We start from the raw sequence: 25,786 nt of genomic DNA, 5'->3' as shown, positions 1-25,786 counted from the left end.
GAGATTGTCACTTTTAGCTATTAATTGGGCGCCCATATTTCCATTTGACTCCTATCTTTCTAATGTTCTGAAGCCTAGAAATGTGACTTAAAAGTTGGCAAAGGTTAGACAGCTCTGAAATTCCATCAATTGACTACGCACGGCATCTTTAGAAATGAACTTCAGACTTTTCTTCACTACTCCTCTTGCAAACTTTCACAGTAGCACAGAGCATCCTGGTGGATAATCTGCTACTTCCCAGTGATATATTATCCTTTTATTTTTAATTGGTGGAAAAACCTAGCTGTGCTCAGGGTTTGTTCTTGTCTCTATAAGGAATCACTCCTGGCAGGGCTCAGGCGACCAAGTGAAGTGCCAACTACAGGATCAAATCTGAGTTGGTGTTCAAAGCAAACACTCTACCACAAGCCATCATGTCTCATTCTGACCCTACCTCCTTGAGAAAGGCTTAGAGACTAAGTTTTCTGAATGCAAAGTCGAGCACCCAAAGACTTCCTGAAAGAAAATGGAAAAGTCTTTAACATTAGATAGAAGGGTGTCTTAAGGCAGGTTGAAGGGACAATTTTTCTTTAGATGCCAAAATCATTCTAACCATAGACCCAAGAGTTATAATGTACATCAATAATTCTTGTCTACAAGAACTGGCTATAGTGATAGCCTTATGCTCATCAGGACATAAAAGCTGTGGTCAATGATATTAATCGTATTTCTCAAATTATATATACTACATGGCAACATATACAGCATCAAGCGTCTGGAAAGGTGAATAAAGGTCTAAGATGCAGTTAATTTCAAGCATAACATTCTTATCTTATGTTCCAGAATGTGGTTTACACTCATACTGAGAGATTGTCCCATAATCATCCAACTGAAGAAAGACTAGAGTTCTAACCCTTTCTGTGGACTTATTGCCTGCCAAAAATGTCCAATGATTAAAATTCTTTGCATGCATAAAGCATTGGTTCCATCTCCAGCACTACAATTAACAGTAATAATAATGACAATAATAATAAATTAAATAAGAAATAACAAAAAAATTTTAGCTTATACAGTTATCACTGGGTTGCTGCCTTTATTTATGATTCTCCTTGAGTTGACCATCAACCAAAATGCCCATACTATTCAATGCATGCTTGTGTCATTTTGTTTCCCCTTATTCTATCTAAATAGCTTTTCCATGTATACCTTCCATCCATCTCCAATTCAAAAAAAATTATTTTCACACAGGAGTGTGAAAATTAGGTGTAGAAATAAGGCATTGATTGCAGCAATGCCCTTACATCAATGGCCTGACTTTCAATGAGATCTCTGTGAATGTAAGGAAATGGGATAGGGTTTGTATTTGACATGGGATATACAGAAAACAAATCGTCAAGGTTTGGATTTTGACTTTCTAACTTTATTTTAAAGCAGAGTAGATGGTATCCCACCAGCCACTTAAGGTCAAATCTGGAAAAATTAAAAATGTTGACAAGTGTTTTTAAGAAAATAATTCTATTTTGTTATTGTTGCTGTTTTTGGTTTGGGGATGCTCAGGATTTCCTCATGGGAGACGTCAATGGATTCTCTGTTGTGCAGGAAAACAAACCAGGATTGACTCTATGAAAGACAAGTACGTTCTCTGCTGTACTATCTAATCCAAAACTACCAGTTTTAATAATGAAGATCATGTTCTTTCATTGCACCATTCTTCTTAAGATCAAATGCTCTCCCCCCAATCTCACATTTCCTGTCATTCTCTCACTCTATTCTACTTGGAGGTATTAAAGCTAAAACCTTTAAGGGACCTAGAGGGAGTCATCGGCACACAAGAAATTTCCATGTCACATTCAGTCAGTACTTCTCAAAATTCTTGTAGTTCCTTACTAAACATCATGGAGTATGAATGCTAAAGAGGAAAAATACGAGATTCTGAATGTCACTGAACTTTCAGACAGTCACATGAATGTTCCAAACAGCTGTCAAATCGCAACATGTCCTTCTTTTTCATGGTCTCCTGCACTAGCACATTTTCCTGTGTTTCACCTGAATTCTAGGATGTTATAAGAATTATGTAAATTCTCTATCCCCTCCAGAAGGCTCCATGAAAAACCTGTTCTACTTCATAACTATCACCTGAAAATGGAAAAAAATGTTCTTCTCTCTCCCAAAAATCAGAAATAGCAGGAAAAAAATTCCATTGCAATTTCCAGCAACATATAAGGAAAAATAATTAGATTTACCTCTAAAAAGTTGTTCATCTGTAGATTTCATGTACAACATTATTATTTAGAAATATAATATTATTTAGAAATGCATTAAGAATATATGGAGGCTACATAAATAGTCCAGTGGATAGGGTAGTTTGCCTTGTACAGAACACACCCAGGTTCCATCCCTTGCATCACATATGTTTCCTGACCAATGCTAGGAATGATCAGTGTTAGGTTGTTTTGATCCATAAGTTATCAGCAAAAGACAAATATCAGAGCTTCTCACTCGGGCATGGTATTTAACAAAACAAAGGTAGGGAAGAAAAGATGGAAATATATAATATATTCTGATGTGAAAGTGCAGAGCCTGGAGTACCAATTAGTGTGGCCCTTAACAAATTATATATGCATATACATATATATTATATATAAATATATAAATTGTGTGGAAAAAACTATGGAAAACAAGGTATTTGGTAATATTGCCCACAAAACAGAATAGAGCACCGTTGATTGTGTAGGTTCTTGCTATGTGCAACTGTTTTGTATTTAATAATGCTCAGCCCATCTGATCCTGTGACCTTCTGGGAAGGCACTCTCATTATCTCCACTACAGAAATGAGGACACAATTAACATCAAAAGCAAAATAACACTATGAAAACATGACAAATATTTGTTTTTCTTAAAACAATGTGAAGTGTCATGGATATTCATCTTACCCTGTTCTTGCTTCTGGTGTAATATGTTTTGCTCATCCAGAAGTTAAAAGGCACATAATTTGTGGCATAAATCATGTTTCTTAGCCAGCTAATTTTGCTATGATATGTGTTAGGCAAAATAATGCAATAAATCACTAAATATATTGTGGGTGTGAGAGAATGGTTGGGTACACAACACTAAAAATCTCATCAGTTGGTATGGAAATGTCTCAAAAATTGGAAGAAATTTACCAGATGACTCTTCAATTCACAAACGCTCAAATCTGGAAGTAATCCAATAGATGAGTGAACACAGAAGATGGTGTCTCGGTTCTGACATGGGCCTGCTCAAAAGAGACTTCCCTTTACACTAAGAAGACTTGACAACAACAACGACCTGCTTACAGGACAGGGTTCTCTGCATTGCCCTTTAATGGTGAGGTCAAACGAGAGGATTCTCTGCCCCATCCTGACTGCAATATAGGATATGCAGATTCCAGGATCTTTAATACAGAAACATGATACCAACAACAGAGACTGTGTGAAAAGTAAAAGTGTATTGGCACTACAGACAAGGACCTGGATTGGACAAACTAGTTTGCGTGGAGCCTAGAGTTGGTCTTATGCCAGGAAACTTCAGGAGTAGGGTCTCCTTGTATTTAGGCCAAGGCTTTTCTTTTCCATGTCCCTCATATTTTGGTGGGCCTATGCAATCAATAATTGCCACTCTAACATTGTTTTTACTGTGCTCCTTTGACTCAAATGCTTAAGAAAAGCAACCCACTTAAACTTTTGAGGTTAGCTTAAACTAATATGCATGTGCATGGAAATGTAAAAAAGTACTTTGCCTTCAATGTTTATGTAGTTACATAAGTTTTATGGCTTTAGATTGCTTTGTGTGCTGCTAAGAAATATTATGTACTACAATCTGGGGACTTGAGGGACAAAGTAATTGTACATGGGTTCTGTTTTATTTTTCTTAATGTTCTTTGGCTGAAAGTTTAAAGTTAAGATATCAGCAATGGGACTACTGAGAATTCTCTTTATGGGTGTTTGTCCTTCCACTGTAACTTTACCTTGTCCTCTTTCTTTGCATCTTTGTTCTCATAATTAAAAAATTAAAAAAAAGAAGATGGTTTTCTGTGTGTACTATGGAATACTACTAAGGCATGAGGTAGACAAAATCTTGTCATTTGTTAGAACATGGGTGGAATTGGAAGTTGTTTTAATATTAGAGTAAACAAGTCAGCAGCAAAAGATAAATATCAGAGCTTTTCACTCATGCATGAGATTTAACAAACCCAAGGTAGGGAAGAGAAGATGGAAATACATAATATATTCTGATACCAGAAGTCAAGTCACTCTGGGAGTACTAAGTCGACTAAAAGAGACAATAGTGAAAGGTATTGGCACTTGGGTAGTGGGTGTGGTAGTGTATAAACATATGCTCTTAGTAGCATGTTAGCTCACAATAAAACTAAAGTTAGTGAAAATGTATGAATCTAATAACTTGTCATCATGATTTTACATAAGCCAAGGAGCTAGGCAATACAAAAATATAGTATGAAGTCTTGTCTATGAAAACAGATGTAAGAGTATGGGTGATTGCGAATTATATAGAGTCATAAGAGAGGCAGGTAGTTGGAAGAATTCTCTGACCTTCTCCACAGGGGCTCACCTGAGGCCAGGCCTCCAGAGTTTCTTGTAAAAGCCACACATCTACAAACATAAAACTTTTGCTATAGCTATCCTCAAATTAATCCAAAATGTGTCAACCTCATCGGTTAATTTTGCATTTTCAGGAAATCTCAACCAAAAGATGATACTCTTTTTTTATTAATAATTTTTATTTTGACCAAAGTGGATTACAAATCATTCACAGTAGTATTTCAGGTACATAGTGACATTGATTCAGGGGCATATCCACCACCAATGGTGTCCTCCCTCCACCCCTGTTCCCAGCATGAATACCATATCGCCCCTCCTTTGCACCCCAGGCTGCTACTATAAGTGGTCCCTTCTGTGTCTAGCCTGTTGTAGATTGAGTATATATTCTGTTGTAGTTGGCTTTGGATTTGGTGTTCAAGTTTGATCATTTTTTATTTCTACTCAATGTTCATACAATTGTTGGTTTTGTTGCCCTCTATTATACTTTTGTTTTTAAATAATTTTTATTGTGACTAAAGTGAATTACAAATCTTTCACAGTAATATTTAAGGTACATAGTGACAATGAATCGGGGCATTCTCACCTCCAGTGTTGTCATTTCTCCACCCCTGTTCCCAGCATGCATCGCATATCTCCCTCCTTTACCCCCCAGAATGCTAGTGTAACTGGTGCCCACTTGTACAGCTTGTTGTAGCTTGGGTATAGACTCTGTTGTTGTTGACTTTGGGTTTGGTGGTTAAGTCTGATCATTTTTTATTTCCACTCAATGTTCATACGACTGTTTGGTACTCTTTTAAGCAGAGCAGAGTTGTAATCTTTGGAGTTGGTGCCTGTGGATGGAGAACAGCAGCAGGTTCTAGATGGGGAGAAAAGAAGATAGAAAGATGGAGTGTCAACTTTGCATAGGATATCAGAGGTAGAGCTGGGGAAGAAAAAACTTTGCAAGAAAATCAGAAAGCAGAAGCACTATATACTGTGAGAAAAAAAAGAAGTGTAATTCAATGTATGCATTATGTATTACTTAATTCCTTGCCACCCCCTCCTTCCCATTAGGAAATTGCCCTCTCCTATGGCAGGAGAAAGATAAGGATCTTCACATTGATGTGCCTGGAGCTGATACCCACACTTCTGGCATGACTAGTCTATCAGTCAAAATGGGGAATCATTAAAGGGGTGAACAGACCAACAGAGGGAGCAAAATGACTTAGTGAATTCACAGCATGTGATTTTAACTTAATTATCTCATATCAATGGAATTCACTAAATAGCTTTAGAACTCTGTTTAATTGGATTTTATATAGATAATAAGGGTGGTCATTTATTAGTATGTATATATACTTAGTTCATTTTGTGGCTTATGCTTATTAGAGACATCATAAATAATGATGAAACAGTTTGGATGAGTCCTGAAAATCTAAATTTGGGGGTTTCCTCCTGAAAATTCTAGTGGTATATATATATATATATATATATATATATATATATATATATATACAACTTTTATTTTAAACTAAAATTAGTTTTAGTTTTTGTTGTTGTTGTTGTTGTTGTTTTTGTGGGGTTTTTTGTTTTGTTTTGTTTTGGGGCCACACCCATTGATGCTCAAGGGTTACTCCTAGCTATGTACTCAAAAATCCCTCCTGGCTTGGAGGACCATATTGAACCACATTTTAAATTTTTTTTTATAATTTTTTATTATGAATTATGAGAACAAAAGATGCAAAGAAAGAGGATAAGGTAAAGTTACAGTGGAAGGACAATCACCCATAACATAATTATCAGAAGAAGTCCCCTTGCTGTTATCTTAACTTTGAACTTTCACCAAAGAAAGTTAAGATAAATAAAACAGAATCCATGTGCAATTACTTTGTCCCTCAAGTCCCCAGATTGTAGCACATTATAATATTTCTTAACAGCACACAAGGCAATCTAAAGCCATCAAACTTACATAACTCCTTAAACATTAGAGGCATAGTATTTTTTACATTTCCATGTACATGCATATTAGCTTAAGTTAACCTCAAATTTTAAGTGGGTGTGTTTTAAGGATTAGAGTCAAAGGAGCACAGTAAAAACGGTGTTAGAGTGGCAATTGTTGTTTGCATAGGCCCACCAAAATATGAGGGGCATGGAAAGGAATAACCTTGGCCTAAATACAAAGAGATCCTACCCCTGAAGTTTCCTGGCATAAGACAAGCTCTAGGCCTCAGGAAAGTTATCGTTCGCTCCAAGACATTGTCCGTAGCGCCAACACACTTATCACACAGTCTCTGTTGTCGGTCTCATGTTTCTGTATTAAAGATTCTGGAATCTGCATGTCCTACATTGAAGTCATGATGTGGAGTGCCTTCTCGTTTCACCTCACCATGAAAGGGGAATGCAGGAAGCCCTGTCCTGTAAGCAGGTTGTTGTTGTTAAGTCTTCTCAGTGTTTAGGGAAGTCTCTTTTGAGCAGGACGATGTCTGAGCAGTGGTAGGGTCTTCCGTGGTAGAGGATTGCTTCCAGGTGATGTTATAGACAAACCTCACCATAAAGGGGCAATACAGCAAGCCCTGTCCAGTAAGCAGGTCATTGTTCTTGCTGTCTTCTCAGTGTTAAGGGATGTCTCTTTTGAGTAGATCGATGTCAGAGCAGCTGTAGGGTCGTCCCTGGTACAGGAATGCCTCCGGGTGATGTTATATACAACCTTGGATGTTTTGTAAATGTCTTCTGTAGATCAAGGGGTAAATGGAGAATGCCCATTTTTCTGAGGCCTGTGCCAGGTCTTTATGTCAATGTTCAGGGTGTAAGGTCTCATTGCACTACAAGATTTGTGTGTTCCCATTTCTATTAGATAAGAACTAATTGGTATGTATAGTATTTTCCCATGTTAGTGTGCCTACGCAAACAAGATATAAAGCCACGTGGTGCTATCAGATATATGGGGGCATAAGAACATTTCCAACAAGACCCATGACTTGGTTCAAACATAAGTATTAAACTGAGGGATTCTTTCACACCAAATTCCATATTGAGCAGTTCACAAAGAGAAGATAAAAAACATGGGGGGGGATCATCACTGTATAAAAAGGTATTTAGCAAAAGTTATAGCCATCAAAGAAAACATCCATAAAATGTTGAAAAGATATGTGTCCTTTTTATGCCTTTTAAAATAGTTGGGTGGGTTTTAACTTTAGGGCACCACTTTGGTCTGTGAATTAGGACTCAACAGTACTTAAGTTAGAAAGGGTAAAAAAGGAGTAATGATGATAGGAGATAAAGAAGTTAAAGAGAAATATGAACTTATGAAGGGGTATGCAAAAGGGCAGAGTACAAAATGGACATTCTGCATACATAAAAACATAATTCAATGATAGTGAGTACTATTAAAGTTTCTTGTGAGAGTACTATTAAAGTTTCTTGTGAGAGTACTATTACAGTTTCTTGTGAGAGTACTATTAATGTTTCTTGTGAGAGTACTATTAATGTTTCTTGTGAGAGTACTATTAATGTTTCTTGTGAGAGTACTATTAATGTTTCTTGTGCACGCGGGGGCGATAGCCCCCGCGCGATTTTGAAAATGTAGACTGGACAGAGATTACCAGTGCCAGCCAAACCTCCTCCTGCTAAACTCCTGCCTCCCAGGAAGGAGAGATCCTTCAAGAAGCTGGGAGACCAGAAGTTCAGAGCCCCACCCAGACCCTCCCTAAGGAGCCGCATGGATAGTGGGGGAAGGCCTAGGGTACCTTCAAGCTCCACCAAGGGACCCAACTCACCGGCTTGCCCAGGCGTGTGGCCCAGGGAAGCCCTGGAGATCTGGAGCAAGGCGGCAGAGGGGTGCTGGGGTTACCCAAGTCCCGCACCACCCCTAGGCCTGGCCAAGCAGGCCTCCGGCTTGGCGTGGGCCTGCCAAACCTCCTCCTGCTAGACTCCCGGCTCCCAGGAAGGAGAGATCCTTCAAGAAGCTGGGAGACCAGAAATTCAGAGCCCCACCCAGACCCTCCCTAAGGAGCCGCATGGATAGTGGGGGAAGGCCTAGGGTACCTTCAAGCTCCACCAAGGGACCCAACTCACCGGCTTGCCCAGGCGTGTGGCCCAGGGAAGCCCTGGAGATCTGGAGCAAGGCGGCAGAGGGGTGCTGGGGTTACCCAAGTCCCGCACCCCCCCTAGGCCTGGCCAAGCAGGCCTCCGGCATGGCGTGGGCCTGCCAAACCTCCTCCTGCTAGACTCCCGGCTCCCAGGAAGGAGAGATCCTTCAAGAAGCTGGGAGACCAGAAGTTCAGAGCCCCACCCAGACCCTCCCTAAGGAGCCGCATGGATAGTGGGGGAAGGCCTAGGGTACCTTCAAGCTCCACCAAGGGACCCAACTCACCGGCTTGCCCAGGCGTGTGGCCCGGGGAAGCCCTGGAGATCTGGAGCAAGGCGGCAGAGGGGTGCTGGGGTTACCCAAGTCCCGCACCCCCCTTAGGCCTGGCCAAGCAGGCCTCCGGCTTGGCGTGGGCCTGCCAAACCTCCTCCTGCTAGACTCACATTTTAAATTTTAAAACCTGTCAGTGATACAACTTTTAACAGCTTGCTGGAAATCTCTTAAAAGTGTCTTCTGTGAAATCCATGATGAAAGTAACCCAGAAGAATTTGCAAATTTCAAAGTGTGCTCCAGACACTAATAAGTTTTCCTATCTCTTGGTATTTTAAAAATCAAGACTTAGAGAAGAACTCAACTAACCCAAAATGCTACTCTGGTTGAGGAAGCAGCAGTGACATTGCCTGATAAGCATTTGGTCTGAAAATGAACATATAGGACATGATGTGGAAAATGCATGGAACACATTCAGTACCAATTTAAGCCTGGGTAACTGAATTGTCCTTTATCTTCTTCCAGCACTACTTGCTGATATTTTCCAATCAGATGAGACACAAACTGGTTTCTATCAAGGCAAAAGACTTACATGATTCGAAGAGAAAAGCAGAGTATGAAAAAGAAGTTTACTGACATTATAAGTGAGTCAAACTATAAGACATAGGCACAATGTCCAAATATATACTAGGAGGTCTCCATCACAATCACAGGAAAAATAGATATATTAGCAACTAACATTTCATAAGTTCTCATATATAAGGCATACTTCTAAGTATTTGTGTATATTAGGTTTGCAAAATATAAAGTAGAAGATATTAGCTTTATTTTACATGTGAAGAAAACAGGACTACTCTAGCTAAAGATTCTATGCCTCTGAGTTTGAGACATTGTTCTAGAAACTGGTCTAGAATACTGCGGAGAGCTCTTTGCTGGCCTATATCTGTGTTCATATTTAGATGCTTTTTGGGTATAAAAGTTGAATTATACATAGTGGGTTTTAGAATAGCCATCTTGGACAGAGAGATAGGACAGCAGATATGGAACTTTCCTTGAACATGGCTAATTTTAGTTTGGGTTCCTGATATACCAGTAGTTTTCTGACCACCTCCAGAAGCAATGACTGAGAACAAAACCAAGAATAAGTCTTTTACACAGCCAAGTTTGGGGGGAGGGAGGGAGAGAGGGAGGAAGGAAGGAAACAGGTAAGGAAGAAAAGAAGGAAGAAAGGAGGAAGGGAGGGAGAGAGAGAGAGAGGAAAGGAAGGAAGTTAGAAAGGGAGGTAAAAGCTACAGAGGGAAGATAGGGAGGGAGGGAGGTTAGGGAAGAAGGGAAGTAGGTTATGGAGGCAGGGAGGTTAGGTAGGGAGGGAGAAAGGGAGGGAGAAAGAGAAGTAGGGAGAGATCCCAGGAGCCAAGGAGGAAAGTTAACCCCACACAACCAATTAATAGGATCTAGATTCCAAAAATTCATTGAATCTGATGCTATAATGAAGGTTTCAGATCTAGACATACGGAAATCCCAAGGCAGTATGTCTACTCACCACAGGCATAGTCCATGAAGGACTTATGGAGGTGGGGAAAGTACTTTCATTCTCTAGGGGAACCATCACCCTCCATGAAGGGGGAAAGCAGGGACCAACCCTGGGAAGTGGTTACATCTTAGCATGGTTGCACACTTGCACATGTCTGGGCTCTGAGTAGAGAGTCCATAGCAATCCCCTACAGCCTTTGCCGCTCCAAAGACATCACATGAAAAATAAGATAAAAATGGGGGTAAGACATGCAATAAAACAGGAGATATTGTTTAATGATAATGGAATACCAGAACATGAAACTGATACTACATATGTTATGGTTTGCTAAAACAATCTACTAAAGGAAATATTATCATAAATACTCAGAGCCCATGGAGGAGCCTATGACTTAGTTCCATCCTGGGCTTCAGATAGGGAGATTGGTTATATATTGAAAATTAGTTCAATAGTCCTGTGCCGCACAATTTACAAATACAAACTCATTCATCATCAAGACAATATCCTGGCATTTAGAGATGTAGCAGGCAGTAATTTGGCAAAGATCACTCAACTGAATGCAGAGGACAATGAAAACTAAACACCGACAGATTCTCAACACCTCATTCTGTTTTACTGTAGAATGGAAAGAATGTAGAGGAAGTAGGACTTTGGAGTGTTACATTCATGTTGGTTTTCAAAGACATCTAAAGTGTCTCAAGGGACTGCAAAATTTTCAGAACTGCCGGTCTCAATAGGCTAGGAGATAAGAAGATTCAGTGCTCCATCTAATGAAGTCTACATTTTTCAGGTGTACTCTGTTGAGTATTCTTTTTGTTTGTTTGTTTGTTTTTTGGGGGGTCACACCCAGCAGCACACAGGGGCTACTCCTGGCTCTATGCTCAGAAATTGCTCCTGACAGGTTTGGGGGACCATATGGGATGCCGGAATTCGAACCACTGTCCTTCAGCATGCAAGGTATATGCCCTACCTCCATGCTATCTCTTCAGCCCCTGCTGAGTACTCTTGTTAAGATATATGCATGTATGAACATATCGTCTCTCACAATAGCAGATGGGCATGTAATTTATAATGGTATATATCCCAGGGAAATGAGGCAATGAATGACTTCTTTAGAATTTGTTCCTGAATGGAGAAACAAAAATCGAAGTTAAGTTCTTGGGGACTAACTGAATCTCTTTTCCTTAGCCTGGCTCACTTAGGATTGTAAAGTGCTTATTATTTGGGTAACTGCAGTTTCCATGAGAGGAAAAACAGGGACCCAGTTCTATATAGTTCTGTAATCATCAGGACTCTCTAGAATGGGGAATGAAGATAAAAATTTAAAGCATTCGGAAAACCAGATAAGCCTTTCAACTATATTTTGGTAAACAAATATAAAGATCACTAATTTAGTGGTATGATCTATTTTTTATCTGCTACATTCTACACAGCAGCTACTTCTCCTTAAAACAATGTATGCATTGTACAGTGAGTGATTAGTGCTCTGCTGATTTCTTAAAGAAGCAAAGGGGTCCATGGGTCAAAGAGTCTAGATGTGGCCACTGAATAGACTAGAAAGCACCCAATGACATAGTGAGATCTGGCACTCTGTTAGCAATGTAGACATTGGACATTCTTGTAACCACAGTGTTTAAATTAAGCAATTTCAAATAAAATAAAAGAATAACAAGCCATGATAAGACCTTAGTCCCTGATTGGAGGGTGTTTAAGTCAGAATTAAGCAGAGGGTGTTATTTTTATGAAAACACAACTCACTCCAGCTATAACGACATGAGGTTTCAAATAAGGTCCCAGAGTCTGTACTGAAAATTGATTGTCTAATGTTAAATCTTTAATTATGAGTATATTTAAGGGATGTATAAAAATATCCTTTATTCAAGATGCCAAATATTAAGACTATGCTTTCAGGGATGGATCATTTCTATAATAGGTTACTAGAGAAGTTTCTCTGATTGTATAGAGCACCCGAAACCATGATGAGGAGCTATAGCATCCTCTCCTGAGCGTGAAAACTGACTTTAGGTGTTCCTTCTGCAGCTGCCTTTTGCCGTTGATGATTGTTCTTCTCCTTCCTTTGGAAAGTGTAGAGGGAAAGGATGCAGTCTGAGTGGTAAAAAGAAAAGAAAAAGAAAAAGAAAGATGCCAAATATCTGTGATCTTTATATCTTCACAGTCAGCTGCCAATTCTGCTAAGGTAAACTCAGATCTGATTAAAGGGCTAACTGAAGTTTACTGTAAGAGACTTCTCCAGGGTAAACATGTACATGGACTCACCCAATATCATCCAAGCAATAAATACATGCATACATGTATTTATATAATCATGATAAATACATACCAATGACAATAAATACATGCTTCAACCAATGCGGACAGTCACGCTCTCTTCATTGTTACTAGGAAGGCTCTGGCTCTAGACTATGCTTTCTTTCCAAGACAGCATCATCCTTGACATCGCTATAAGTGTTCAGAGCGCCACTGCGGTCATTGTATTTGTAATAGTGCCTTGTGTGTTATGTCTCCTAGCTCTACATACAAACTACTACGCTTACAATCTCCATGAACCTAAGTGCATCCGTGGCACTGGGGATGCTTTACATGCCGAAAGTGTACATCATCATTTTCCACCCTGAGCTCAATGTCCAGAAACGGAAGCGAAGTTTCAAGGCAGTGGTCACGGCAGCCACCATGTCCTCGCGGCTGTCACACAAACCCAGTGACAGGCCCAACGGTGAGGCCAAGACAGAACTTTGTGAAAACGTAGACCAAAACAGTAAGTAGCCCTATTTTCCTTTCTCCTTTCCACCCTGCCCCTAGAAAGATCTCTCTTAGGACTTTGCCTCGTTCTTAAGACTATTTTTCTTGTTGCTGTCTTTTGGGGAGAGGCTTTCAAATGTGCCCTTCCCTCATCAGGGTGACCCCTCCTGTTTTCCCTCCCCTTTTGCTTTTTGGCACCAACTAGTCAAAGTATAGGACCTGCCCATTGTCGGTTTCTTTCTTGCTCTCTTGACGGCAGTAGAATAATTTTCTATCTGGGAACCATCCTTGTGCTGTCATGGCAGGAATGAATTTGGATTAGTTTATTAGAACTTGGGAGGTGTAACGTCTCAAACAAGAATATATAGACAGTTTTTATTCTTCACTAACTATTGTATATTCAGATTTACCTTATTCAATATGAAGTATTGATTGAAATGACCTAGCTTCATTCCAGCTGTGCAGATCCAAACACTTCCATGCTGATGGCATTTGCATGTAAGATAAATGCTTGCTGATGCCCAGGAAAAGTTTTATCCCATGAAAAAAATTACCACTAATGAATGATGGATGGACTACCCTGATTTGTATGTTCTGTGTCATAGCAGAAGCTACTGGATGGCCATAAATTAGTTTCCTTTGGCAGCAAATGCAAAGGACGCATGCATGCAAGCAATAGCAAAATTCCTGGATAAACCAGAACACCATTAACAGGTTAAATACAAAGAAACCATGTGGATAGTTTCGCACTTTGATAGTAAGAATAAATTTTAGATTAAAAAAGGTTTCCAAACTGTGTGCTTTATTTTATTAATAGTTTGACCTACTTTATATAAAGTGATGAAGATATAAAGTATATAATTGAGGATGATAAAGTCTTCTATTAAGTCATTTCAAACATATTGCTTTTCAGTGGAAAACAGATTCTGTGGTGGCCAAATGCTTATTGCCAAAGACCCTATCCTAAGTACTCGTAGGTGTTACCTTTGTGCTCTGTAAATGAGAGGGTTTTGAAAATTCAGGAGGCATCTGGGTTTCATCCTGATATATCCCATAAAAATCCATTATCTTGGCCTACCCCCACTCTAAGCAGTTGAGTAAATATTGATGGACACATTGAGATGATTCAAGCAAGTAAAAAGATGACTATAACAATATGGTGTCCTTCACAATTATTTCAAAAGAAAAGATTCTGGAGCAGGTGAAAGAAAGGAGAAGGAATAGAAAGGGTGAGAGAGGGTAAGGAGAGAGAGTACTGTGCAGCCTATGTTTCCTTATCTTTAGAGCCACTAGCCAATTTAAGGGATAGTGAATTTGGATTAATTGAGATGTTCAAAGAAGCTTGGAGTGAGGCAGGTCTAAGTTTACTTAACACCCATGTAGCTTTGCAACCCATTGAGCTTTCTAAAGTTGAGAATTTTCCTGTATAGCAGTGTTGTGTATATAATAAGACAAGTGTATCACAAAATAGCATGAACCTTAAAAATATAATTCCAATTAAATGACTTTTCTTGCCTCTTCTGAAAAGCCAACAGCTTTGCCTAAACAACATATTTCAATATGGTTAGGTAGATGTATTGATATTCCAGTAAAGGCATATTGAATTTTTATTGAATGGAGTTTATGCCTTAAAAACTAATATTTCTATGAGCATCTATTTATATCTCCAACTATAATGAAAAAAATAGATTGGTATCTTTCTACTTCTGCAGCACAGTCTTCTAGAATCCTTGTCAGGTTTGCATTATTTAAAGCCATTATCCTGCATAGATATAACACAGTTACAGCTTTACATGGATCTGCATACACAAACATGCACAAGTCACATATACACACATGAACTAAGCATGTTCAAAATTAATCAGTAAATATAGCCAAAGATATTTTTACACTAAAATAATAACAAGTCAACTTAAACATCTTGAGTTTGGACAATCAGTTCAATAATATGCTACTAAAACTGATAGTCTTCCAAAACAATTTCTACTGACATTGTTTTGTGCCCACAACCTATGGGAGTTCCAGCAGTGTGTGTGTGTTGGGGGACCATATATTGTAGGCTAAATACATGATCCTGAATGTACAGTTAAATACACTAGCTCTTTGAGCTATACCTACAATCATATGCTATTAATTTTAACAATTAAGCTGTTTGGAGAGTTATAATAAAAGCTGTTAAATTGTTAATACTTGCCCTAGTGGTAACACCCAGAGGAAGACTAAAGGGCTCATCAAGAACCCTTAGAAATTAGCATGATTCAAAATACCTTGAACGTTCTCTTTTGTCTTAGTCATAACTCAATAAAAACATAATTTTATTGTTGTTATTATTATTATTTATATTTTGGTGAGACCAAAGCTTTGTAAGGCAGAATAACAAGTCCTGACCATACTTCTCCTCACTGAGGTTATACTGACACGCATGTCTGCGTCTCACTAATAAATAAGACTGCCTGGGTAGATGCTGTATTTTACTTTAAAATGGCAATTCCTTATTCTTCACATCAGTCAGTACCATTATTGACTTCATTTAGAATTCAGACGATGCCTTTTCCTTGAAAAAGCAGAGCTGGTTTTTAACCATGGTCTCTACACAAAGCAAAGTACAGCCGTTCAAAAATAAAATGATATCGAATGGAGTCTTTGTCTCAGAGCCAGTTTAAAAGACATTTTAGAATGGTTTTCAGCTCCCTTGGTTGGCTGAAGACACCCTACAGACTGTGACTAGAAATTCACTTAACCATAGCAGTAGATTTATGCACTTCGAAACATTGGCAATTCTCAATGGTTCTTAGAGGTTTCAGAAAAAGGAATTGAAAGAAGCCCGCAGAGGGGCAAGAATCATAGCATAGAGAGTAATGCACTTGCCTTGCCATGGTTTGATCCCTAGCACCTCATATAGTCCCTGAAGGACCACTAGGAGTAATTTCTGAGAATAAACAGGCATACTCCCAAAACAAACAGAGAAGGCCTGGATAAAATCTGTGCATTAAACTCTGAGATTCTGAAAATGTCTCAGGTCTGTGCACTCCAGTACATAAAGTGCCTGTACAGATAACACTTAACATGTGGAATATGATTGCTTGCACTTTAAATATTACTGCATTATAGATCAGTGAACTGTCAATAACTAATGCTAACTGTGACTACTCTATTGAATAGAAAAAAAGATATCTAGAAATAAATCTGACCAGGAGGCTAGAAGTTCATGCTAAACTGTCCAGTCTTATTCCATATTATAAATTGCTTCCAAAGTTTTAGCACTGAACTTTAATTTGGGAACAAGTTAGATTTAAAAAAAGGTAATTTTTTTTTGGTTTTTGGTTTTAGGGTCACACTTAGGGTTACCTCTGGCTCTGAGCTCAGAAGTCACTGATGGCAGGCTTGAGGGACCATATGGGATGCTGGGATTCTAACCAAAGTTAGTCCTGTGTTGGCTGTATGCAAAGCAAATGCCTTACCACTGTGCTATTGCTCCGGCCCCTCAAGAATATTTTAAATAAAAAAGAAAAAGACCAATAATTATTTCAGATCACTTAAGGAGCCACTATTAGAGAAGCCAGGACATCATTGATAACAAAAAAAATTACATTTGAAATATCAGTCTCTGGTAATGCCAAGCCTGTGCTGAGATAAGAAATAGGCCATAAAGAAAAAAAGCCAGTTTTGAGAAGAGGCAAAGCCTTCCTGAAGCAGGGAACTCCTAGAGTCTATTTAATATCAAGTACAGTTGAGTCATCTTCAATTTGTGAATTACAGAGATACAACAAAATTGTTTGTTCAAATTCAGCTCTGTGGTTAAAAAAAAAAAAATGAACCAAAGCATAGGCCCTGTACCTGCAATACAAAAAGGGTCTTTGTCAAGGAGAAAATCTTCACATTATTCTCTGAGGGATGGGATCTGGGAGGAAGGAGGGTTTTACAGTGTGAGTTTCAGAGTTCATAATGAAATAGAAATGTCTGTATCCATTGCTGCTCTGAACAGTGTTGGCGAACTGTGCTTGCCAGAACTCTCATGATCAATTCTGTTTCCTATCGTCATGTACCATCTGATGCATGTATGCCCTGCATTCCCATCCAGCTATTTGTGTGAAAACCACTTTTCTCTGGGCTCAGAAAGGCCTCACATGTGCCTCCTTTTGCCAAAGCATTCCTTTTGCACCTCTTAGGTGGATTTTATGTGTTAACATTCTATACTTGCAAAGGAAAAAAGTCAATAAGGAATAAGCAAAAGAGTAAACCTTGGGGGCCGGATCAATCATGCAATACATAGCACTACTGGGTTTAATCTTCAACATTTCCTATCATTCCTTGAACCCGCCAACGGTGATTTTGACACTGCCCGCTGTGGCCAAATAAAAGTGAACCTCAAAATTCAAACAATCCAGGCACTGCTGCTCTGGCGGGAATTAGATCAGATGGGAGGGGTGTCTACAGCTTTGTGAAAGCACTTTCTCATAATAAAAGCCAACAGGGCTCTTGGGTTTGGTTCAGCCACTCACTGCATTTGCACTTCTACTAGCTTGGGCCTGATCTACAGTTCTGCCAGCAATGTTGCAAACTTCTGCTCTCCCTTCAAAAAGGCTGTCTTAGCTCTCACTCTCATCTGTGTTCTGCATTTGGCATGTATCCCTGAACTTCTCACTGGTGAATCAGCAGCTGTGTGCTCATGGCCAATATATGCAAGGCAGATGAGCAGGACTGAGTTGAGTGGCTGGTTGGACTGATGCTGCCTGCCTTCATGGATCTGGGTGTCGGAATCTGCCTTCCTCAAAGCTGCTGTGTGCACAGTCTTCTAGTCAGCATGAGCCTCATGAAGCCTTTTAATGCAGACATATAGAACACTTGCTCCCCTTATGGTCCTTTCTCACTATCTATTTTCTAAGTTTCTAAGAGATCCCTTCAGTGTTTAGATCTGTTAGAGATTACTGACATGGTAGGTGGGAGCTGTCAAGATGGCAGGCAAGTAGCAAGTCTGGGACACACTCTGTTGACTGTTAGGGCATACAACCATTAAACTAGCCCTGGCTGGGTGGTCAGACATTCAAGATGGGCCAACATGTTGTGGAGAAAGTATCTGCATCGATGATACGAAATTCCAACTAAGAAATATTAAAGGTCAGTTTGTGTTCTAAGCCCATTTTCCTACCCTTTTTTTTTTAATTTGTGCAACTTCTAGTATAAATTTAAAAAATGTTCTATACTCAAAGAAGCAACTAAATTGGGAGGACTCAAACTGCTGGAAAATGGATGTGGACTTCAACCCTACATGTGCTTGGGAAGTTCTGGAACAATCTCCTGTGCTGTGCTAATGTGTTTTGTCTTTTTGGCTTCTGCATTCTCAACATGATGCTGTTTGTCCCATGAGCACGTGGATGGGGTAGCTTTGCTGGATGAGACTATCCAATAATAGAGTGAGATTAGGAGAAAAAAACATATTCTAGACAGGTAATGCTCAAGGGGTTGGTTCCTACAAGACTGCAGGCCAAGCAAGAAAAATCTAAATGACTTTACCAGGAAACCTAATCATGGTGACCTGTTCTGCCAAGGGGCCATTGTCTCCACTGCAAGAGTGGCTTGAGTCTAGGTCTTTGTCGTAGCCTTTTCTCCAAATGGAAAAAGAAATAATAAATGGAAATATTGTGTGTACACTTATTTTATACATCCTTGTATATTTACTTTTCCTATAGACTGTATACCACCAGTAAGAAAGAGTGTACAAAAGTCTGTTACTTGGTACACTATTCCACCAACAGTATAGCTTTTGCCTGCTTTCTAAAAGGTAAGAACTCATCTAATTTCTACTTATCTGTGTGTGCCTGTCTCCACTGAGAATTCAAAATGTCTCCATGAAAATTGTGCATGATCACATGTGAATCTATTTGCCCTGAAGGAACATGTCTCCCAAGACCATCTGCTTGTTAAATCTGATGTAGACCAACTGCTATGGGTCTTGTGCCTAGTGTACTTTTTGGAAAACATGAGTATGGGTGTGTGTCCCCCTGTCTTTGCTCAACAAGGAACACCTGACACTTTTGATGGAGAACTGCTTCGCAACTAACAGTACTGAGAGGTTACTTTTTATTGTGTTTTCACATACTGGTTTTGATGGCAGCTTAGACAATGAATTGGGGGGGGGCAAATCTAAGTCTAGTAAAATGGTTTTATTCTGATTTACTTGTAATGAATATAATGTTGTTTACATTTCAAGTAATGTAATGTTTTTAAAACTCTTAGCAGTATCACCTTAAATCCCAAAATTGTCCTGATTCACTTCTCTTGCAGCAAAGAAGTAGAAAAAGGGTTTTCTGGCAGTGCTAGATATGTACTAAAAGTGACTAGTGAGTGACTCAGAAACATGGGGAAATCAAGTTCAGGCATTTCACAGCTGCAAAGCCTCACTGAAGACCTCGAGTCTCAAGACGAGACTCAAGTCCCAAGATGAGTTTCACCATTAATCAAACCCAACAGTTACCACTGAATATGCAGGGGATTCATATTTTTGAAGAAATGCTGGGTGGTGTGGTGTGTGATATGGACATGGGAAGGAGAATGCAAAACTACCAAATTATCACCAGAGAAAGCTACATTTTTTAATTTTGAATTATTACTAAAAAAGATACATAAGCTGAAATAAATATGAGTGATTGTATTAGTAGTAAAAAAGGAAAGAACAATCATGGTAGGAGGAATATTACTGTCATGACCTCCCTGGTTCTGCCTAACATTATACAGTATCATAATATAATGAAAAATATTTCTGGCTTTAACTAGCATCCTTGTTGGACTTAGGATAAAGCAAAATTTGAGTAACATCAACAGAAAGTGGGAGAAAACTTATTAAAATAATGTGTCGGCTTTGGATATCATTCTTTTTGCTTTCCTGTAAGTTTTTGTGCTTATAAAATTGAGACCTAGCTCTATCAAGACTGAAAGAGAGCACATAAAGGTCAGATTACAAGAGGGGAAACTGCTTCAGAACCTGAGCCACTCTGTTCCTTTCCTGTGCTTCTAAATAGGACTTTAATCATATCACCGCTGTGCTGTTTTCCAGGTTTGTATTCCTAATGGTATTCTGGATACAAATAATATCTTGTTCCTTCTCTAAAAAAATTATTTAACACTGTCTGACAGGACAAGAGTCCTTTCCAAGAGTAATTATATTTCCTTGTGAGTGGAGATAAATACCAGCAACTCTGTCTTCAATTTCAGATGCTTTGTTCACATCATTATTTCTTTTTTTTCATGTCGATATGATCTGTCCTAGTTTTAAAATAGGGTGTTCTCTTCTTCTTGTGAAGAGGAAACTGTATTCCAGTGAGACTTCAAGGTTTTGCAGTAGAAGTTCTTGTCAAAACACTGCAGCTCACCACTTTCACGGTTCTTTTTTTTTTGCATGAGACTGGAGGCATAAAACGAGGAAGCATTTTCCTGGGTAAATAGGACAAATTGTACTTCAGCACTTCAACGTTCTCACTAGCCTCGTGTAACTCAATGCCTTTTGGATTTAAAGGGTGAAAATGGATTAGGTTAGTATCTGACTGTGATTAAAAAATAATACCTGTTGTTAAGCGATGAACAGTTTATTTTTTGGCCAGAGTTTTCTCGTTTCAAAGACTTTTATTAGAAATGTGATTTTGAAAAAGAAAAAAGAAATGTGATTTTGCACTGAAAATCTACTTCTTTTCTAGCCATTAAAAGTTGGCTGATTTAATGATAGGTTATTATGTAAACCATTGAAACCATCGCTGAAATGAGACTTTAACTTATGACACATTTGTTCCAATTGAGCGAATCTTCTTATTCCAGATGCAATGATAACAAAAGTGTGCAAAGAGGTGCTAATATTTTGTGTTTAAGTTCATTTCCATGCAGTGTTTTTTAGAGAAACAATATGAAAAGTCTCAAATTCAAGAGGAAACTTTCCTGCTTCTGTGTCTCCAGTACAAATTCAATTTCTATCAATAAGCTCCTATCAGTGATCCTCAAACTATGGCCCGCGGGCCACATATTGTATTTGTATCTGTTTTGTTTCTTCATTGCAAAATAAGATATATGCAGTGTGCATAAGAATTCGTTCGTAAGTTTTGTTTTTACTATAGTCAGACCCTCCAATGGTCTGAGGGACAGTGAACTGGCCCCCTGTTTAAAAAGTTTGAGGACCCCTGTAAGATGGACCCATCTCGCATCTGCTGGGGATACCTTTGAATTCAGACAGTGATTCCAGATGTCAGCTGGGTCAGCATTACCTAAATCAGTTGTCTACTTGTCAATGTAAAAAAAAAAACCCACCCAAAATTATTACCAGCCCAGCAGCAGTCATTTTAGAATGAATGCTATAATGCAACAGAGGCACAGTTAATCTGGTATTTGTGACAAGTGGAGAAACCGGGAGGTTTAGTTAGGTAAAATATTCAAGCACCACAGGTTGTTTTTACTTGCATGTTTACAAATAGAGTATGTAAGTTCCCTAAGTCAACTTCTAATGAGGTATGTGTTTCCTGCAAGTAAACTGGGTGTATTTTTATTGACATTTAATAAGTGTATTAAATGGTTCTATAAAATGTATCAATAAAAATAATACTCATAATGGGAATTTTTTTCATATTTTATGCTTTTAGGAAAAGGGCAAACCAAGTTTATGTATTCTATTGAGACACATTCCTTTTAAATATTCACTGTATTATCTTAGAGTTAACTGGAGACTCCCTTAATTGAAAATCCATTTGGCAACACTCTTAAAAGATTAGCCTTGCAAAGAGTATGACCCAACCTTTGACAAGAGTAACCTTATAAATGCAGCTGTAAATCTTTTTTTTTTTTTTGGCATATTTTTCCCTGCCCAAGAACTCCATGAAATACTATCAATTTTCTCTTCACTATCCTCCAAAGCCAATTAATATTTGACATCCGGGTCATCATTCAGTTTAACTTAAAAACTGGATGCAAAATTCACATGTCTGAGATCTAGGTTAGTTCTCAGCATCTGAGGAACATGCTTAGCATGCCCCCAAAGCCACTAAAACCATAGTTGGTTTTGCATGTAAGCCTACCATTTTACCATACATTCATGAACAATCCTCAAATTAATCCTTAATCCAATCCTTAAATTGGATCAATCAAAGAGATCGATATCTAGCGCTTTACCTATGTGCTAGTATGAATCTTATGGAAGTGCATCCAAAAGTTGTCTGTTGCTCAGATTGGATGAAAGCTTTCCAGGAAAGCTTTACCATGCAGCAACATAGAGAGATATGAGCTGGTTCTCTTAAAGAAAGACTCTGAGCGGCATCAGGAAAAGAGTTTATAGACAATTGGCAATAGACTAGGCCATTCTGTCCTCACCAGAAGAAGGTGTGAATTAAATTTGAAGCTAAAATACCAAAGGTCCAACCTTAGAAAGCTAACTTGATGCTTTCCACTCAAAAATCCTACAGGGTAATGGTGATTTCCTTGAAAAGGGTAAGGTTTTGGAGCCTGAAGTAACCGGTTCAGAAGCTAAGTCACAATAGTTATGTACAATTCTTAAAAATCAGATATCCATGCTACACAAGGCTTATATTAAAAAAAAAGAGAACTTCCCTATCTTGTCCATCTAGTTGCAGGAACTAGAGCTTTGTACATCCTTAAAGAGCTCACATACATTGTCATGGTACCCTCCAAGTTCATATTCTTTACTCATGCTATTCAGATACATGGATGTAGTGTTCAACACACTCATGCCATGTATTAGAGATTGCATCATCGTTTGTGACACCAGGGTTTTTCAGTGATAGTGGTACTGGCAATGATATGAAGTAGTGATGGGGTTTGTACTCATAGCCTAACTTGGTTCTTATTCCTTGGGGATCGCCATTCTACAGATGAGATGGTACTCTAAACCAAAGTTATTAATCCACAGTCTTCTCACTCCAATTTCTGGGCAAGAGCATCTTCTAAGGATAAATTCAATGCCCATCATTCCTCTCAAGTCCTCTACAAAGCCCTCAACTTTGTGAATTTTTTTCCCCTTACATCTGTAGTGGAACTTGGATGCATTTTAAATGAACTTCTCTAGGAATCAAAGCTCATCATTATTTCTCATTATGATACAAATGAATATTCATTTTTAAGTTGAAGAGGATATTTGAACTCCCTTTATAATGCCACTGTATTTCTGAGAGACCTAAGCCTGTGCAAAGAAGGGTCCAGTTGCTGAGTCCACTGCTTATAGGAACAAGATAAGAAGCTGCAAGACCCATGCTGTCAAGGGTATGCCAATACTGGTGATTGATAGTCTTATACATAATTTTTTCTGGATAAGTCTCCTGGATACTAGATGATTGGTATTAGTTTTGCTAAAGTGTCTTCACTCTCTGGTACTGACTGACAGAGAGAAGTCCATTGCTACCATCTTATTTCCTCTTGTCTAAGATGGGGCCCATCTATATGTGGGAGCCACTAGGGAGTTGCCTTCAGAAAGGGTGAGCACAGAATATACACACCTGCCCAGCTCCCTTCTGATTTTCCTTGTTTGCAATTACATTTTGACTGCTTTAACATGTCATGTAAGGCTAGGATGACAGCTCCATCCAAGCCAAATCAGGCATCATTTTTCTAGCTGCAGCGAGTGATCCCTGAGCCCAGAGTCATTTTTTCAAGCGAGGTCATGTGGACTCGTGAATAGCCATTCAAAGTTCTTTTATTTGGTGAAATTGACAGGGAAGGTTATTAGTTATCCCTGGACTGCTGAGGGTCAGAAAAGGTCCTACAGCCAGATCTGCAGAATTAGCTTATACAGGAAAGAGCAGGCCAGTATTTTTCATCCCAGTAATACTTTTAAGGCTTATCTGCAGTAATAGAAAAAAGAGTGAGTAGCTTGGATTCCCCTGATCTTTGCTTGTGAAAACATATTTTGTTTCCTTTGGAGGCTGGGATTCCGCAATCAAATAACAGAACCACTCAGAGATCCTTGTATTTATCAAGCTTGTATCAAATATCCTTGCCCTGGAGACATCTGATTCTCAGTCTTCGAAGGCCTCACGCTGCACTTGACAGGAATGCATATCATAGAGTCAATAGTAGCCACAACAACAGTTGGCATCACACCACCTTCTTTACTATATAGATCCCAGAGTCTATTATCTCAGTGCATCGCATTGGGACAGATCTTATCTTTGTCTCCACTTGAAATAGGAAGAAACTGAGGCTCAGAGCAGTGAGTTGAGTTTCCACAACACACACTGTAGTGTTAAATAATGTTGCATTAAGCCCTTAGGATGGACTTGGATGGTGGATGGAGGCCTTTGTCCTTAGGACCACGTGGCTCCATCCTCCATTAACCATCAAGTCATCATCTTCAGGTGGTTGTGAGGGAATCAAACTCACTCAGACAGGCATCAGGAATTATTAGCTTTCTTCATACCCTATCCACCATATGTGTGGCCTATATCATAACCAATTAAGCATTCAGCCATCCTTAGCTAGCCCTGCATCTTAACTCCTTTCAGCCATCTTCCCTTTGACCTCCAACCTGGCAAAAGACCAAAAGGACCTAATCCCCTGGGTCAAAGGCCTTATATAGCCTTCCAAGACCACTCCTCGGAATGGGAGGGGTCTTGCGGGTTAGATTACACGTAATATCCGGTTCCCAAGACCCCTCCAGAAATGGGCAGGTCTCAGGTAGATACACCAAAATCCCGGATGGAGTTACACACACAATTTGTGTGTATATCCTCTGTTAGAATTCTAATAAGCATCTCAGAAATGAAATGAAGGGCCAGAGAAATAGTCCCTTGGAGGGAATGCTGCTTGTACATGGCCAATCCAACTTTAATTCCGGACATCCTGTGGATTCCTTGAACATTGCAAGAAGTGACTCCTGAGTACAGAGCTAAGAGTAATCCCTGAGCACAACCAGGTATGGACCTAAAACCAAATAAAGAAATGGAATAAAAGAACATCAAGTTATGGCATCTCTCTAAAGCTCCTAGCATGCATTGTTCACACTTCCTGTAAAAAAATCCAGGGTCTCCAACATTTTAGGGTAGAAACCACAGTCTAATGTCTGGGACACCGAGATTGATATGTGCACTTTTTCCCATATCTCTTTGTCTTCACATCTGCCCCTCTATGAAATAGCAAATGATAAGTCTACTTGATTACTTGATATGATTCTTACTTGGTCCATTGATGAGCTTTATATTAAATATCATGGTTCTACCTTCTAGAAAAATGCTGAACTTCTGAGAACCTTTTACTTTCACAACATAACCTTGGGGCCAACTGGTCAATGAAGTCATACTCAGCCAGTTCCATAAAAACCATGGGCATTGTGTGTTCAAGCTTTGGCAGGCCACCAATAGGTCTGGAACTCAACTGTAAAATAGATGCAGAAGAGGATATACCCACATGAGAATGTTGACTCTTCCTTCCCTAGTACAAAGGGATGAACATAAGCCCCTCTATGATCAGGCTGTTTCGCCCTACCCCTCATTTCACATACTCATAGAAAAGTTCTAGAAGGAAAGATGTGCCTGTTTCACATGAAACTGGCCTTAAATTGGATCAATGTGAAATATGTTACATTAATGAACAAGGAGCTCAATTCCTTGTCTC

General features: G+C 39.1%; 1 protein-coding gene and 1 non-coding gene across 4 annotated transcripts in view; both read left to right on the top strand.

The window, feature by feature from the left end:
* Window positions 1–25,786, top strand: part of GRM7 (glutamate metabotropic receptor 7) — an 884,078-nt gene that overhangs the window by 827,881 nt on the left and 30,411 nt on the right. Inside the window, exons 9-10 of one of the 3 annotated variants that reach the window (XM_049766264.1) lie at window positions 12,959–13,205; window positions 18,880–18,969. The exons of 1 other annotated variant lie outside the window; for it this stretch is intronic. In XM_049766264.1, coding sequence (XP_049622221.1) covers window positions 12,959–13,205; window positions 18,880–18,950 — 318 coding nt within the window. In that variant the 3' untranslated portion in view covers window positions 18,951–18,969. Of the gene's footprint in view, window positions 1–12,958; window positions 13,206–18,879; window positions 18,970–25,786 lie in introns of those variants that run through there. One more of the 3 variants, XM_049766266.1, reaches the window with a different exon arrangement.
* On the top strand, window positions 12,325–12,544 carry LOC125998529 (small nucleolar RNA U3). The gene has a single exon (XR_007492074.1). It is a non-coding gene; the product is annotated as a small nucleolar RNA U3 (small nucleolar RNA).

Source organism: Suncus etruscus, chromosome 20, assembly GCF_024139225.1.
Source record: "Suncus etruscus isolate mSunEtr1 chromosome 20, mSunEtr1.pri.cur, whole genome shotgun sequence".
Lineage (NCBI taxonomy): Eukaryota > Metazoa > Chordata > Mammalia > Eulipotyphla > Soricidae > Suncus > Suncus etruscus.
The sequence above is the reverse complement of the archived record's forward strand: the minus strand, read 5'-3'. Positions and strand labels throughout refer to the sequence as shown.